Source organism: Cardiocondyla obscurior, linkage group LG04, assembly GCF_019399895.1.
Source record: "Cardiocondyla obscurior isolate alpha-2009 linkage group LG04, Cobs3.1, whole genome shotgun sequence".
Classification (NCBI taxonomy): domain Eukaryota; kingdom Metazoa; phylum Arthropoda; class Insecta; order Hymenoptera; family Formicidae; genus Cardiocondyla; species Cardiocondyla obscurior.
This window is the reverse complement of record NC_091867.1, coordinates 81007-97365: the sequence shown is the minus strand read 5'-3', so window position 1 is coordinate 97365 and position 16359 is coordinate 81007. Positions and strand designations below refer to the sequence as shown.

Sequence of the window (16359 nt, the reverse complement as noted above, 5' to 3'; positions counted from 1 at the left end):
ACCCGTCGAGTTGCGTCATCTAACACAACGCGATAAGTTTGTGGTTGATCGAGCGGTTGTACGGTGGCTCCCGCACTAACATTCGGAGGGGAATTGCTGAGCAGCGTCGTTGGGACCGCTGTTTTGCGAAAGCGCGTCATTTATGTGTCGTCGAGATTAATTTGCGGAAACGAGACGGTTAACCGGAATCCACGAACGTAAACGCAGTCGAGTGAGTAGCGACGACGCCGTCGAACTCGCCCGCGTCCGCGTCCACGGCCACCACCGCAGACAGTAGCCCCGCGCGTGAATTCGTGCTGATAACCACAAATCAGACCGTGTTAAATCGATTGATGAACTCGCTGGGGATTCTTTGGCCTCGATTCGCCACGAATACGCGACTGATCACCGATTTATGGAGAACTGCAAACAGCAAATCTAATTGCGTTTCTTCGTCAATCGGCACTTAGATCGCGTCGCGCGAAATGAATATAGAGTTATGTATGTGTTCTGTAAAGGTGGCCGTGTGTATGCGCGCGCGCGCGCGCGCGCGTGCGAGTTACCGAGCATGCGTGTGTATATGTTTGACGCTTTGACTGACGAGAAAATGCAAAACCTCCGACCTAGCATGTGCTATGACATTCTATATTTAGCCTGTAATAAGAAATAATGAGATTTACGATGAACAAGATTGATGAAACATAATCATATCATATACATATTAATGTTCTATAAATTAGAAGACAGCTATACTGACTAGGGGAGGATTTGTTAAAAAAACTGATATTATTTAAAGATTTGTAATTTGTTATGCAGTCTAATTGCTAGACAATTCGAGTATGCACAATTATAGGTTTCTTAGTCCTTAATTCATAGTTCAATTTAGTTAGGTTGTTTGTATTAATTGATTACATAACGTAACTGTTGTTAAATTATCTTTTTTTTTTTTAGGTATGAGACGCAAGAGTGAAAGGAACAAAGCAAAGGGATCTCCAGAGAAGAAAGTTGAGAAACCGACGAGAAAGTCAACGCGTAGGCGTGGCAGGAGATCACCTTCCACTTCATCTGAGCAAGATACCTTTGTTGAAGATGCGGCTAAAAGTGCCGTACAACTCAAGGAAGTTGAGAAGGAAGCGACTGTACAAACACGTTTACAGAGTAAGGAGTTAGAGCAACCGCCACAAGGGCATGAGGAGAAGGTCTCCTCTAGTGATATAGACATAAAAGTGGATTCACCCGAAGAAGAAGAGGACAACGGTGGTTCGGTATGGAAAGTAGCCAGAGCGGACGCGTCACCCGGCGAAATACAGAAGTTGAAACTATGTAGGCAGCGTAACACGTCAGAACCGTCATCAGATACCCCACCGTCGAGTAGGAAAGGTGTTAAGTCAAGTAGCAAGTGGCAAGGAAGTGGTGAGGGTGTTGCAGAGGAGGCTGACTCGGCGGATGAGCAACTGGTTTCTTGTACAAGAACCCTCAGTAGCACTGAACAGCCGAACGATCCCTCCTCTTCATACCCAAGTCAGGACTCCAACGAAGAGGTAAGTGATAGCAAGGAGATCCTGCCTGAAACCACTTCAGCCAACTTGTTGTCTGACGATAAACCAAACATAGATCAGCATGGTGAAGCAAATGAGGCAAATTGCGCTGCCCAAATCGTTGATATCGAACCTGGTGATAAACCGGATGACACGGCAACCGCACCGACTCCTAGTGTGAACGGTGAGGAAGAAACCGCCGCCACTGTCGTTGAGGAAGATAAGCCTGTGGAAGATAAGCCTGTGGAAGATAAGCCTGTGGAAGACAAGCCTGTGGAAGACAAGCCTGTGGAAGACAAGTCTGTGGAAGACGTCAGCGAAAAACCAACAGAGATATTTGTCAAAGAGACTAGCGTAGAAAACACCCGTAGAGACACAAGTAGTGAAGATGAAGAAGATAAAACGAAAACGCAAGCGCATCGTCCGGTGGACTCTTCGTCAGAATCAAATGACGAATCGCGCATTAAAAGAAACAGAGCAAGCAGTGACCGAACGTCACCCCGTGCAAATCGCAGAAAACATCGAAATAAATACAGAGATTCGTCTAATTCAGAGACACCTGATTCCGAAGACGAACCTGTTGACAGAAAGGCCTCTGAACCTTATATGAGAGAGGAGGAGGAGGAGGAGGAGGAGGAAGAAGAAGAAAAAAAACCTAGTACAGAATATTCACAAGAGAATGATAAAGAACAATCGATGTCGCCAGAAAGAACAAACTCTCATTTAAATAACGTGGAAAAGATTGAAATTGAGCATTGCGAAACTGTTGAAGATAAATTAGAGGAAAATGCAACTGAAAAATTACAACAGCCTACACCGGCCGTTCAAGTGGTCGCTCACAAATCTGTTAAAGTCAACTTGAAAAGATCATTGTAAGCATACATATTTTTATGACTATACACACACACACACACACACACACACACACACACACACACACACACACACACACACACACACACACACACACACACACACACACACACACACACACACACACACACACACACACACACACACACACACACACACACACACACACACACACACACACACACACACACACACACACACACACACACACACACACAAGACAATTTTATTTCTATTTTATATTCTATTTTTAAAGAGAAGAAATTATTTGGTATATTAAATACTATGAAACATTTTAAATGTATTATTATATTTGTTACGATTTGATTACTTTAGATCTTAACGTGTAAATGAACGCAAACCAAACCAGTATTTTATAACTCTTGGATAGAATTTTATTACCTTAATTTCTATTTCTAGCTCAGCAAGAATATCACTTGAAAAGAACGAAGTAAAAAGAGACGATGCTGATTCAAATCTTGACAATGAATCTAGTAGTCAAAATAAGGTATATTAATTTTTCGTATATTCTACAAAAGTTTAAAACATATTTAAAAATTATTACACGTCATAATACGTTTGAATGTTGCACATTTTAGGAAAATGGCAGCGAACAAGAGCCAAAATGTGTGCCGAGAAAACGTCGGTGGGGGACCGCAATTTCCACAGATACAGCACCCTCGTTTTCTATTTCGACCGATTCGCTCAAGGTTTTATTTTATTTTATTCTACTTACTTTTAGTTAGCTATTATTTACTTTTAATTTTCTAATATTAAAATTCACAAACAATAAAATTACAGGCATTGGTGCCAGGTGCAAAGCCATTACCTATCAACGAAGTTCGTCTCTCTAAGGACGACGACGAAGAGAGAGATCGGCACAGAAGTAACGATAAACGGCACAGTTCGAGTGACGTTATAAATGACAAAGCAATAGATGAAAACGTGCAGAAGAATGGCACTGCTAAAAAGGGCAATGGAAAAGTAGATAATCACATTGGTATGTATTGTCAATTGTTAGATAAAAGTTTACCAATTTTAATAATATAAATTAATTGTATAAATTCAGTTTAATATTTAAATAATATTCCTATTATTTTTACATAGCGGCAAGGCGAAAGATATCAATCGTAAAGGAGATGCCGCACGTAAAATCACCAAGTCCGCCAGCATCGAAACCTACTAATATCCTTTTAATCAAGAATCTAGTTCGTCCTTTTACATTAAATCAGATCAAGGAGCTTCTTTCCCGTACTGGCACCATTGTGGAGAATGGTTTCTGGATGGATCGAATCAAATCCAAGTGCATTGTCCAAGTACGTTATAAGTAGAAGAATATTATAATGAATTTTGAGAATCTAAACGTTTCACGACTATTTTAATATTGCAGTATTCCAATGAGGATCAGGCTTTTGAGACAAGACAGGCGCTTCACGGGATCTCTTGGCCTATGTCTAATCCAAAGAAGCTTCACGTAGAATACGCAACAAAGGAGGATATGGAAACTGCCCGAGAATCGTCCAAAGAACAACCAGTTGCTCGAAAAACCGAGCCACTCTCGTCGGATTCATGGCAGCAAGATTGGAGTCGCGAAGAAAAAACTAATACGACTAAAGTAAGTAATTTCTTTAGATTATTAGTGTTTTCGATCAATTTCATGAAATATGTATGCGTATTAGGTGACGGTGGTGAGAGAATGGGATTTAGGCAAAGAGGACGGCCAGCAACACATCAGAGAAAAGGAGCGTGAAAAGAAAGAACACGATAAAAAACGGCGAGTAAGGAGTCGCAGTCCGACATTGGATGCACATCTGTCAGCACCTGCTCGCAAATTTAAGAAGAAGGAGGACGATCCACCGCCTGCCAAGCTTCTGGATGATCTCTTTAGAAAAACAAAGACGACACCTTGCATATACTGGTTGCCACTTACAAATGAACAAGTAAGTTAATTCAGCGACTTGTGTTGCAATTTCATTATTTTTGAATGCTTGATATATAATTATTTACTTATTTATTTTTTTTTTTTTTTTCTTTTTGTTCTCTTTTTATCGCAGATAGTCGTAAAGGAAGAGATGCGACGGCAACATATGGCAGAACATGCGCGTCGATTAGAAGAGATGAGACGTGCCGATCGAAATCGAGACGGACGACGTCGGCGAAGTCCAAGAAAATAAAAATCAACGTATATCGTCCGCAACATTAAATGTACCTTTCCTTACCCTGACTCGATTTATCCTGAATTTAATTTTTTGCTGAAATTCACTCATTTTATTTCATTTTTTTCAATTCAAAATATTACTTTCTGCTATTAACACACACACACACACACACACGCGCGCGCGCGCGCGCGCGCGCGTGTGTGTGTGTATACATTAATTGTAGAATTTTCGACTCAGGATTTTTCTTTCTTTGTTTTTATTTTATTTGAAAACCATAAAGTTTTGTTTCAGCATTTGTCTACATTTCATTTTCTTAATATTCTTTTTTGCATTCTCTTTTCAATCTCTGTATTTCTGTACTCCTTATTAATTTAATTTTAAATATTATTCAAAGCATGATTAATTGTCCTTTTGATTCCCTATTTCCTTTCCTTGTGCATGAAAATTAAATATACTTCTTACAGGTCAACATTTATCTATCTACAACACAGAGAGCCAAAAGTAGGTCAGATGTGAAATAGTGGTACCGTGTATTTGCATCGACTATTCATGGCAAATAATACCAATTCACTCTCTGTCAAGTTTGAAACATATGACAGACTCGCACACTCGCAGCATCTACCGTAAGAGTAATTTCACAACGTGGGAACTTTATTGAAGAAAATAGACGAGATACATTATTGTGAAAATAGACTTTGCATTCTTAAGAATATTATTTGTTCCTGTTCAGTTTTCTTTTTCTTTTGATTTTACGAATTAAACTGACAAATATGTTTAAACAAACAAAGTTATATGATGCAATCTGGATGAAAAACAATCCTGCCTGAAACGCAGAAGATAGGATTGCATTGTTACGAAGATATTTGGACATTATCGATGGATGAAAGATGGACTGTGTCTCTACGTTAAATATCGTTCTTCATTGTCTGCCTTGGTTGCGCCTAGGGCTTAACAGTTACCAACCAAAATTGGACTTTGATGGCGGCTATGTCTTGAAAAGCGTCGAGTCGATGTTTAATCATAATATAGACTAGCGCAAAACGAAGACATACCTGTAAATATAACCGATATTTCGTGGTGTGACATGTAAAATTATTAATAAAAATGATAATAAAAACACGCTTTATATTAGCGTACATAGAGGTACATTTACCGCTTACTTTTCTTTCTTATAATACATCTATCGAAAAATTTATTTACTTGCGACGAAGAAAAAAGTTGAGGGTATCAATGAGTAAGATACATTTATACTTGAAATAAATAATCACCTATGTTATTGTTATCTAATTTGCTGTACAATCGTAAAATTGCATTTAATAAATTAGTAACAAAGTATCGAAAAACGCAAAATACAGAATACAATTGTTCAAGTTTATTGCAAATATGGATATGAACTTAATTTTATTCATATCAATGATATCAACGCTAGAAACATTGTATATGTATAGGTACTTTAATTTACAAAATTTAAGAATAATGTGCATATTGACTGTTGTTGGACAAGTCACGATTTTGCTATTATTTGCCTATTTGCTATTTGCTACTTGGTAGACAGTGAGAGAAAAGAGACGTAAAATTTAATAGTCAAATTAGTTGTCAATTTGTACATTTATTTTACTTATATATTTAATTTATAATTTGAAAAATACGACGATACGTGCATTTCGCAATTAGAATTTAATTACATTTCCATGTTGTTATGCACGTGCGTACAAGTTTAATACTTTTTGTGTTATTAAAAATTTTCGTAATAATAAACGAGTGAAGAATCTGATGTACATATGTATAATCGATGTCAACACATTGAACATTTAATTTGAAATGTATTGTGTTTTACGATCTATGTCCGCCAAGCTATTTCGAGAGCAAAGGAAAAATCAAATCAAATGCTTATACAGATTTTTCATACATCTAAAACATACGTCATTAATATGTCTGACGTATGTTAGATGCTTATTTGAAAAATACTTTTCAAAGAATAATAATATTAGATAGTCGACGATGATATCGACGTTCGGTTTTGAAAGACTGTAAACCTTTCGCGTTAATAAAATAAACTATTATTTATGACGATACTCGTAACGATGTACATATTTTAACGATAACAACGCGAAAAAATGCGCCATTACTTGCGTAATAATGTTGTTACGAATTTTTCCTTCTTTTCTTTTAACGCGGGTTTACGTTATATCGACTATCGTTCATTCTCATTGCAATCAATTTCACTCACCATACCACATTCATATATCATACGAGCAAGCATTGTTTTCATCAATTTTATTTAATCAACCTTCACAACACTATAAATCTTGCGCACGAACCAAAAACAAGCAAAGAAACCAATGGAACCTGAAAAAAGAAATTGTTTAATTTTAAATATTAGCGTAGAGACTTTAAAACATATTTTTAAAAGACACGGAACAAATATTTACCCGTCAAAAGGAAGAATAAGTAAACCATGATAAATGTATATCCAAAGTACAGGAACGTAGAGGTGGCACCTTCAATATCTAACTTAGTGACGAAGAAATGTATACAATAAATTAACAAGTAGACAGCTGTAAAGCCGGACGTAAGAAAGCTGCGCCACCACCAATGATAATCCTATTAAAAAAGAAAAAAAAAAAAAAATATATATATATATATATACACCCTATAGATATACATATACATACACGGGATGTCCCAAAAGTTTTGGACAAAAGTTGTAAGATTTCAAGTAGCGCATTACATCGAAACTTGGTTTTTTTAAACTGAAACCCTAACTTTTTATTGCAGATTCTCTTATTCTCCATCAAAAAGTAACTTTTGTCTGAAATATTTTTTCGAATAATGTCATTTTGTGCTTTTAAAATGTTCTCAAAACCAATCTTAAAAATTATTTTAAGCTTAATATGCTCTCTTGCGTAGAATCCGAATCCGTAATACAAAAAAAAAAAAAAAAAAAAATTATGTCTCATTAACACATTGTTTATCGAAATTTGATCTTTCTAATGGTCTTTTTTGAGTAAACGCACGGTAGACAACGGCGGCAAGTGCTATCTAAACTAAAGAGAACAGGCGGAGTCAGTAAAGGCGCGCGGCGAAAAGGAATACTCGCCGTCGCATCTGTCGCGCGTTCACTCAGTCAGTTTGCAGCTTCCTTGTCGCTCTTAGGGCTAAACATTTTAATTTTTTTCTCAATAATGATTACAAATTTTATAAAACCGTTTAAAACTTTTTTACTTGTTGTTTCTAAAAGACCTATCTTTAAGAGTTTGATAATATGGGGTGGGACACCCTGTGTGTGTGTGTGTGCGCGCGCGCGAGCGCGCACTACATATACATATAATTACATGTATATTAATATTGTAATGTTTTACAAGGAAAAGATATACAAAAGATATAATTTGCTACAAAGCGTATTCACCTCTGCGCAAAGATGGAAATAACAAAGCAGAATTGTCGTTTCGGAACACGTGATGACGAGTATAAGAAAAACCAAAAAGAGAAATCCAAACATGTAGTAGACTTGGCTAGACCTGGGAAAAATAACTCCCTTGTAAGTATGTTTGTAATAAAAATATTATGCAATACTTACCAAAGAGAATTAAGTATAAAAAATAATTGTATAAATATGCAACCAAATGGCAGGACACCACCCATAATGACTCCGGGTATTGGTTGCGTATAGAAATTCTGCTCTGGTATTTGACGAGGAATTTGATTCGTTCGTACTGGATGCTCCAAAGCCTGCAGAATTATTCCAATTATTTACAGACATGTATTATATAATATGACAATAACTCTAATTTATAATTACCCTTTTCTTAAAACCAAAATAAGCGCCGATAAACGTTAATGGTACGGACACGCCGAACCACAATGCCAAAAGCGCGATTAAAGTACTGAAGGGTACTGCGGCTGAGCTTCCGTTTACCCAAAATATTAGATTCATTATAAAGAATAAACCGAATACGATTCTGAAAAGTAAAATACAATTTTTTTTTTTTTCTTTTTCTTTCGTAGTAGACCTGATACGAGTCTTACCCGGGACTAAGCATAGATGTTAACAAGACATTGGACTTCCACTTTTCTCCACCGAAACTCTTGTATATTCGAGCGGCTACGTATCCCGCATTAGTTCCAAGACAAACGTACAACACCATCGCACAAGTCATTAATGCACCTCTATTAGCAGGCGAAAGAAAACCCAGACAAGCGAACGCTGTAGCAGTTGATTATAATATTAAAAAATTTCCATAAAAAATAAAAAAGCAAAAAATAAATAAATATATTAATTTTAAATTTGGTGTAAAAAATGTGCATAGTTTACCTAGGGTTACTAATGTCATAAAGAAAACTTGGACTCCAGATCCTAGTAAAACCGAAAGCAACATTCCTTTACGTGGAGGACGGAATACATCGCCATGTACCAGTTTCCATCCAAATTCCTCTTGTGCGTCTTCTCCTGATTCTATCTGGAAGTAGGCCTGCGTTATCGCAACACAGACAAATAGGTATCACAATCTTATAAAAGTGAAGAAAACTTTTGGTTACCTTCACCTTTTTGAAACATATTATATTATTTTATAAAAGTTTGATTTTATTAAATCAATTTTACATTTTGTAAAAGTATTTTTGTTTTAAATATAGAATTAGTATCAAAATTAGTTTGTTTTCTCGCAGCATTTCCCAAAAAATTCTTAGTTACGTAGATAACGTAATTACATGCAGCAGTTAAATTATATAACACAACTACGTATATAGATACCTGGTTATATCGTGCGATATCTTTGTGTAGAGTACGAAGCATTATCATAGCTACCATGCCAGAGAGAAACAAAACGATTATTAATGAATTAAGAATACTGAACCATTGAATATTCGAATGTGGCATCGATTCTAAGATGTAATCCCATCTGGATGACCATTTGATAGAATTATTTTTCTAGAATATTAAGCATAATAATAAATTTTAATATTATAATAAATAATTAATTTCTATCGAATAAAGTTGTACTTAAAAGTAGCGTTATTGTAAATACATATTAGCCAGGATTTACCACAAATTTAACGGAGTATGTATATGTCACTTGAAACGTCTTATCAGCTAGAATTTCCGTAGGTATTTCTAATGACGTTTGACTTTCACAATCAACTGTAGCAGTATGTTTAATACTGTGAGGCACCACTTTCACAGCTATTAAATATAATTATATCGTTTTATTAAATACAAAGTACAATTGATGGAATTGATCATTTCTGATATAGTATCGATATACCCTAGTAAAAATTACTTACATATAATACGACCACCGTTTTCCTTAAAGGACGATCCCCATTCCTCAGTAGCACCACTGTGATAAGTTATAGTAAGATTCACATGATTAAATAAATAATAAGTTTTCAGTTTGTTGTACGGACCCTAGTAGCACAGAAAGAAATTTTTATGAGATAAATTATATTGGATAAATTATGTATAACTTTGTAGTATAATTCAATAAATTCATCTTTACGTGTATAGTACAAGTATCTTGCTGAGATCTGAATTCTTTTGAATAACAACCCATGGGAAAACCAGTGCTACAATATTGTCGTTCATCCTCCAGTTGGTAACACCATGTTACCGGCATATTATCTGATATTGTAACAAAATACATAAATTAAGTCGTAACAAAATTAATTTCAGATTATTTAAGTTACGTAATGATGAAATTGTACAATATTTTGGTTAATACTTTACCAACTATCCAATGATGTTGATAATTGACTGCTATTCCTTTCCTCAATAACTGTAACTTTTTTTCCGACTTTTCGTCACTTGAATACGTTTTACTGCAAACGGTGGCACACTTGACATTTTTCAAGAATTCCAACTAAAAATTAAATAAAATTAATAATTATTTTTCTCTTAAACAAATTCTTTTAGAAATAATTCTTAACACGTGTACCTTGTATGGAGATGGACGTATTCGTTCTCCGAATACAACCTGTCCTAAGTTTTCCACTGGACTTTGTCCATCTTCCACCGTACAAAAGTCAAAACTAAATTATAAAAATCAAATATTAAAAGTTGCGATGGAAAAATATTGCATATTAATATTTTATATTATTACTTTTTAATAGTATAAGAAAAAAAGTTGAATCTTGTAATATTACTCACTGACTATATTCGTAGGGTATGACATATTTCTCCGTGTTCAAACGGTTGACGTATAATTTGATTTCAGACTGAAACAGATTTATGGTTTTACTTTTCGTACGTAACAATATCAAGTTTTTAAGTGTTATTATTATGTCAAATTACATAATTGACTACATATATATGCCTATACCATATTAAAAGAAATAATATACTTATTTCATCTATAGTATACATATGTATATGTACATGTAATTCTTGGTAAAATCCATGTAAGAATAACTTTGTATAGCCAGTGTACAAAAAAGTATTGATAAAGAAAGCAAACTAGCCAAGTAATATCTGTCTCTGATTGCAAATCTTTGTGTGTGTGTGTGTGTGTGTGTGTGTGTGTGTGCGCGACTGTATGTGCGTGTACAGAGATTAATTCATACAAGTCAATCAAATGTTTGAAAACAGGGCAGATACTTGTAGAAATTATTAAAATGATAAGACGATGGCAAGCAGATGCAATTTACGACGTAAATAACGATACGTCCCGTCGATCATAACCATAACCGCGGTTCTTATTTAGCCTTGTGTACCTTGCAGGTTGGTGTGGTCTCGCCGGCCTTGCAGTAATTCACGGGCGCCAAACCGGGCAAGTAGAAGGCCGCGATGCCGTGGAACGCGCATAGCGTGTAAAGGAACGCCGTCCTCGTTCTCATCGCCATCTCCACTCCGTGGCCGTAGTATCTCTTTTTAGACTAGAACAGTCTCTCGTGCCGCTCGCGTTTTCAACTCTTCACTGCAAAACGTCGCGCTTACACTCTCTCTCTCTCTCTCTCTCTCTCTCTCTCTCTCTCTCTCTCTCTCTAGTGCTCTCCACTCTACACGAGACCGATTAAACGCATCATACACCGATATTGGCTGATATGCAGCGCACCGCGCACCTCTTTTTTATTGTTAATCTTTCGATTGCTCGATTCTTCTTGGATTATGTTGGCACTTGCTTCCTAGTCAGGATGCGATTCGGCCAGTGTCGAGTGTGTAGTATGTGGTATGTACGTACGTACGTACGTACGTATTACAACATACATACATACATACATACGTATGTATGTACAATACGAGTGGGATTGCGCTGAAAACGTTGGAAAACGTACCATACGTATAAATACGTCGTCGCGACTATCGCGAGTCAGACGTACTAACTACGCTACGTACTACGTACGCGGTACGCGTATCATATGTGAATCACGTCTCGAGCTGGTGCTGCACTCTGCACTGTTTCTACAACCGGAAGTTGCCGACTAATTAAGCTTCCGTCGCCATCAGAAAATGCGAGAAGTTGAGACAGCCAAGACCAAGACCTCACTGATTAGGTTATTGAAACTTGTCAAATTTAAGTGTCGGTTGTCGTGTCACTATTTTTAGAATCATGACGTCCATCAGCGAGGCCGATGAGGTGCCTAAATCGAAAAAGCCATCGGGTAAGCACTTAATCGATCGTTAGAAGGTTGAAATAAACCAAACGATTAAACAATCTTAATTTAATAATTAAGCGAGGTCAACGAGTAAAAATGTTTTTTTCATCAATTTCCAGCGACATTTTGCTTAATAACTGACCCTCTCAAAATAAAAGGGAAAAGAATAGACAATTTCGCACGTTTCCCTAATTTATTATCAGAGTAATCGCATTTTTCTTCATTTTTACACAGATAGTGCGTTCAAGCAGCAGCGGCTACCAGCCTGGCAACCAATACTTACAGCTGGCACAGTTTTACCGACATTTTTTGTGATTGGAGTCGCATTTATACCAGTCGGCATTGGATTGCTTTATTTTTCGGATGAAGTTAAGGAACACATTATAGACTATACCAACTGTAATTCTACCGAGAGTCTTGTAAATGGTGGACCAATTAAAAGGTGTGCAGATGTCATCGCAGCAGATCCGTCTCTAGAGTGTGAGTGTAAGATAGACTTTCAACTATCCACAGACTTTGCTGGCAAAGTCTACATGTATTATGGCCTGACAAATTTCTACCAGAATCATCGTAGATACGTAAAATCTCGAGATGACAGTCAATTGCTAGGACACTTGGAAGAAGGAAAGGTTTCAAGTGACTGTGAGCCATTTGCCTATGTAGAAGAAAATGGCACTAGATACGCCATTGCTCCATGTGGTGCTATTGCAAATTCACTTTTTAGCGATGAACTTAGGCTTTATTCCGTAAAACATAAAGGATACGTACCGTTATTAAGAACTGGCATAGCCTGGCCATCTGATAAAAGGATTAAATTTAGAAACCCAGAGTATTCAGACAAGCTTGAAGATGCATTTGTAAATTTTCGCAAGCCTAAGAATTGGACTAAAAATATTTGGCAATTGGATCCTATGGATCCAAGCAATAACGGATTTCAAAATGAAGATTTAATTGTATGGATGAGAACTGCTGCATTGCCTTCTTTCAGAAAACTCTATCGTAGAGTCGATCACAGTGAACACGGCTTTAAGAATGGTTTGGTTGCAGGAAATTACTCTCTTGAAATTAAATATTGTAAGTATGAATTAAGTGGTTATTAAATTATAGCAATTAGTGTATATAATTATGTGTGTATGCATGTGTGTATATATTAAATTAAATTAAATAACATTTACAAATATTCTTTGCAGCATTTTCAGTATCTGCCTTTAATGGAAAGAAAAAAATGATTTTAAGTACAACTTCACTTTTGGGAGGAAAGAATCCCTTTCTTGGTATTGCATATATTGTTGTTGGGAGTTTGTGCTTATTATTAGGTGTAGCGCTACTCATTATACATATTAAATGTTCTAAAAGGTAATTAAAACAGTTTATATATTTCAATTATTTCTATAACTATAATCGACAAACAAATAGAACGTCCTGTTTAACATTTATGTGGTGAAGGAGTATATGAATTATTGATATATTAAATTAAGATTAATAATTGCAATATTTAGAAATGTACTCAAGTCTTACATAATATCAAACATGCACTATCTTATTTGCATTTTTATTTTTTTTTTTTTAATAATGATCTCTTAGGTTAGGTTGATAAATCAACATTTAACTTGACGTTTTTTTTGTTTTTGTTTTAACACAAGTTGATAATATAATCTAATATATGTTATACAGCAAACTAATGTAAAGACGGCTACAAGAAAGTATTCTTAAGGCACCCATATATGTTCTTGTAAGTGTTTGTGATATCGTGTTCTGTCTCTCCTTTATAACTGGAATGCAAAATGTTGTCTCGTTTAAATATGACCAATTGGGAAATGTTTATGCTTAGGTTTCATTACTCCTCTCTATAAAATATCAAGAATAATATTAATTTGCTCAAAATTTTATTGCAAAAATAAAAATAACTTACTCAACTGGTCATATTTGGTGTATTGTGCGCTTTATCGGAATATGTGTGTATTTCTTTGCTATGTTTCTCAGAAGATTGTTTTTAAAATGCAACTATGAGCATTCTTTGGATAAATTCCATAGTTATAATTTATATTATTTAAGATAATGATACACATGTATATAATAGTGTTTATTTTTCCTTTTGGAGTACACCTGACTTTTTGGTTTATTTACATATATTTAGATAATGATACACATGTGAAACTGAGAAACAAACTATTTTGTCAAAATTTTTCTTTGTTTGCCCAAGTAATTTCATTATCATTACTTTAATTATCTACTTGTTCTGTAGCTTTGTGTTATGTATATGTTTTGTATTTTATTACATTTATTACATGTATACATATAGTATAGATGTATGTGTATTTTTAGAATTTTAATTTGGAAATAGTTGTAGATCTTATTTATTTGCACGAAATTAAGCAAGAATTTACATAGGTTTAATATATCCTTGAAGAATCCTAGTAATAATTATTATAAGTAGTAAAAACTATGATAGAAATTCTTTTGTGGCAATGAATAACTTTGAAATTTGATTAAAATCTAATACGATATGCACATTATAAATAAAAAGCATGTTGCATGTTCTGAAAAAAGAATATTTAAAATCGGTAATAAGTATGTATTTTTAATTTACACGTATTATTACATTTCGAGGCATTTTGATCATCTTCTCTGTGCTTCTATTATAATAGTCTTGAGTCTTATCTTATTAACGGATTGAAAAATTATCTGCATTTTTTTTTTTTTTTTTGTATTTATTACAATATATACTTTTCTTCTTTTAGTACCGCCGACCTGATCAATGTGACTCCAACAACGGAATATCATCACAATTAGTAACATTTTATTTACTTGAAATGGACACTATTTGCATCGTTGTGATCAAGTCTATTGATTATCGTTGGACAAGTAAATTTCTTTTAAACGTTTTTTTACAATAAATTACGGAAATATTATTATTAATATTTAAATTACGTCACTACAGCTATACTTAATATTTTAAGTTTTGAAAACTATAACGTAGAAATGTAGAAATGTTTACCATTTTCTTTTTGAGATATTTCATACTCTGCGTCAATATTTGTTCAATTTAATAAAAGCACACGGTAACGTTTTTGCACCAATTATTTGTCGTTGACTTGTGATGTAAAGAAGTTTTAACAATGATTTATTCGATCGTTGAAAGTTTAATATCTTCATAATACACAAGATTTTCTTTAAACTGTTAGATTTTACGAAAATAACTACTTAAATATTAGCGGTATTAAATATTTATATTTATTCTGCGGAATTATGTAACTTGTAGATTCTATACGAACTTGTTCTGCACCTGCAATTTCTAGATGTCTTGAAAGCGTGAGATAAAGATGAGAAAGGTGTAGATATTAACGATACGTGCGTGTGTGTGTGTGTGTGTACATGAACATATTTCGATAATGCTTCTTACATGAAATTTTTTATTTAAAAAATAACAAATTTACATACAAAAGTAGTATCATTATATCCAACGGCCAATATTGTGTTTTTGTGGACAATGGTTGACGAAAGTACTTGAAAACGGCAATCTTTTGCCGTCGTCAAATAAAATAGCGTTTAAATGTTAATCTTGAGCAGTATAATGTACATCTACACAATTAATTTGTTAATTTAAATATCTCTGCAGGGATCTCAGAATCTTTCTTCTGAGTGCAGTTTTAATTTATTGTGCCTTAATTAGATATACAGGGCACATTGAGTGGACATAACTGAAGGGATAGCCGTGTAAAAACAAAATATATATTATGATCCTATTGCGATTATACATATAAACCACTTGTAAGATCAATCTAGTCTACTGTGAATATAATAAAAATAAAAAGAAACTGTTGAAAAATCTGCATGGATATATTCTTTTTCTTTACAAATCATCAACTGCCAATAAATAATGTAAAACAGCAACAAAAACGCTATCTTGCAACAATCCTTGTATTTGTTTTCTATTTCTGTTCGAGATATTTTACATTCGCATATAGTAATGTAAGTTACAGTTTAATACACATACAGTTAATTTTATCATCAAATATCTCAAAAAAATTATCTATACATTTCCTCGTGATGGAGAATGGAGATTCTGCAAATCGCCGATTCATTCAATCGAGAATTTAAACTTCCCCACCGATTGGAATTTGCCTGCCTTGAAACGAGAAGCAGGAATTTAGAGCAGAAACGCGACGCTCGTCGTGTCATGCGCGGGCGCGGGCGCGGGCGCGGCGCGACGCGACGCG

General features: G+C 34.8%; 3 protein-coding genes across 6 annotated transcripts; 2 read left to right on the top strand and 1 right to left on the bottom strand.

The window, feature by feature from the left end:
- Nucleotides 1-35: 35 nt before the first annotated feature.
- Nucleotides 36-5695, top strand: Acn (apoptotic chromatin condensation inducer acinus). Of its 2 annotated transcripts, XM_070655776.1 has the most exons (10): nucleotides 36-211; nucleotides 931-2389; nucleotides 2811-2898; nucleotides 2990-3100; nucleotides 3192-3390; nucleotides 3498-3706; nucleotides 3781-4005; nucleotides 4070-4330; nucleotides 4445-4595; nucleotides 5014-5695. In XM_070655776.1, the coding sequence occupies exons 2-9, from the start codon at nucleotides 933-935 to the stop codon at nucleotides 4562-4564; spliced, it is 2670 nt and encodes an 889-aa protein (XP_070511877.1). In that variant the 5' UTR covers nucleotides 36-211; nucleotides 931-932; the 3' UTR covers nucleotides 4565-4595; nucleotides 5014-5695. The 2 variants fall into 2 exon arrangements, with proteins under 2 accessions (XP_070511877.1, XP_070511876.1); XM_070655775.1 differs by having other exon boundaries at nucleotides 37-211; nucleotides 4445-5695.
- A 443-nt stretch (nucleotides 5696-6138) lies between these two features.
- Tm9sf2 (transmembrane 9 superfamily protein member 2) lies at nucleotides 6139-11546 on the bottom strand. 2 transcript variants are annotated; one of them, XM_070655777.1, is made up of 15 exons: nucleotides 11258-11546; nucleotides 10695-10762; nucleotides 10483-10576; nucleotides 10275-10407; nucleotides 10048-10169; nucleotides 9833-9956; nucleotides 9595-9731; nucleotides 9303-9479; nucleotides 8865-9021; nucleotides 8579-8756; nucleotides 8352-8511; nucleotides 8130-8281; nucleotides 7959-8070; nucleotides 6982-7153; nucleotides 6139-6898 (listed from the first exon to the last, which is right to left on the bottom strand). In XM_070655777.1, exons 1-15 carry the CDS (start codon nucleotides 11384-11386, stop codon nucleotides 6831-6833), a joined length of 1983 nt encoding a protein of 660 aa, XP_070511878.1. In that variant the 5' UTR covers nucleotides 11387-11546; the 3' UTR covers nucleotides 6139-6830. The 2 variants fall into 2 exon arrangements, with proteins under 2 accessions (XP_070511878.1, XP_070511880.1); XM_070655779.1 differs by having other exon boundaries at nucleotides 8865-9009.
- A 348-nt stretch (nucleotides 11547-11894) lies between these two features.
- Nucleotides 11895-15968, top strand: Cdc50 (cell cycle control protein 50A). Of its 2 annotated transcripts, XM_070655801.1 has the most exons (5): nucleotides 11895-12145; nucleotides 12374-13213; nucleotides 13330-13495; nucleotides 13814-13871; nucleotides 14881-15968. In XM_070655801.1, exons 1-4 carry the CDS (start codon nucleotides 12094-12096, stop codon nucleotides 13824-13826), a joined length of 1071 nt encoding a protein of 356 aa, XP_070511902.1. In that variant the 5' UTR covers nucleotides 11895-12093; the 3' UTR covers nucleotides 13827-13871; nucleotides 14881-15968. The 2 variants fall into 2 exon arrangements, with proteins under 2 accessions (XP_070511902.1, XP_070511901.1); XM_070655800.1 differs by lacking the exon at nucleotides 13814-13871.
- Nucleotides 15969-16359: the final 391 nt, after the last annotated feature.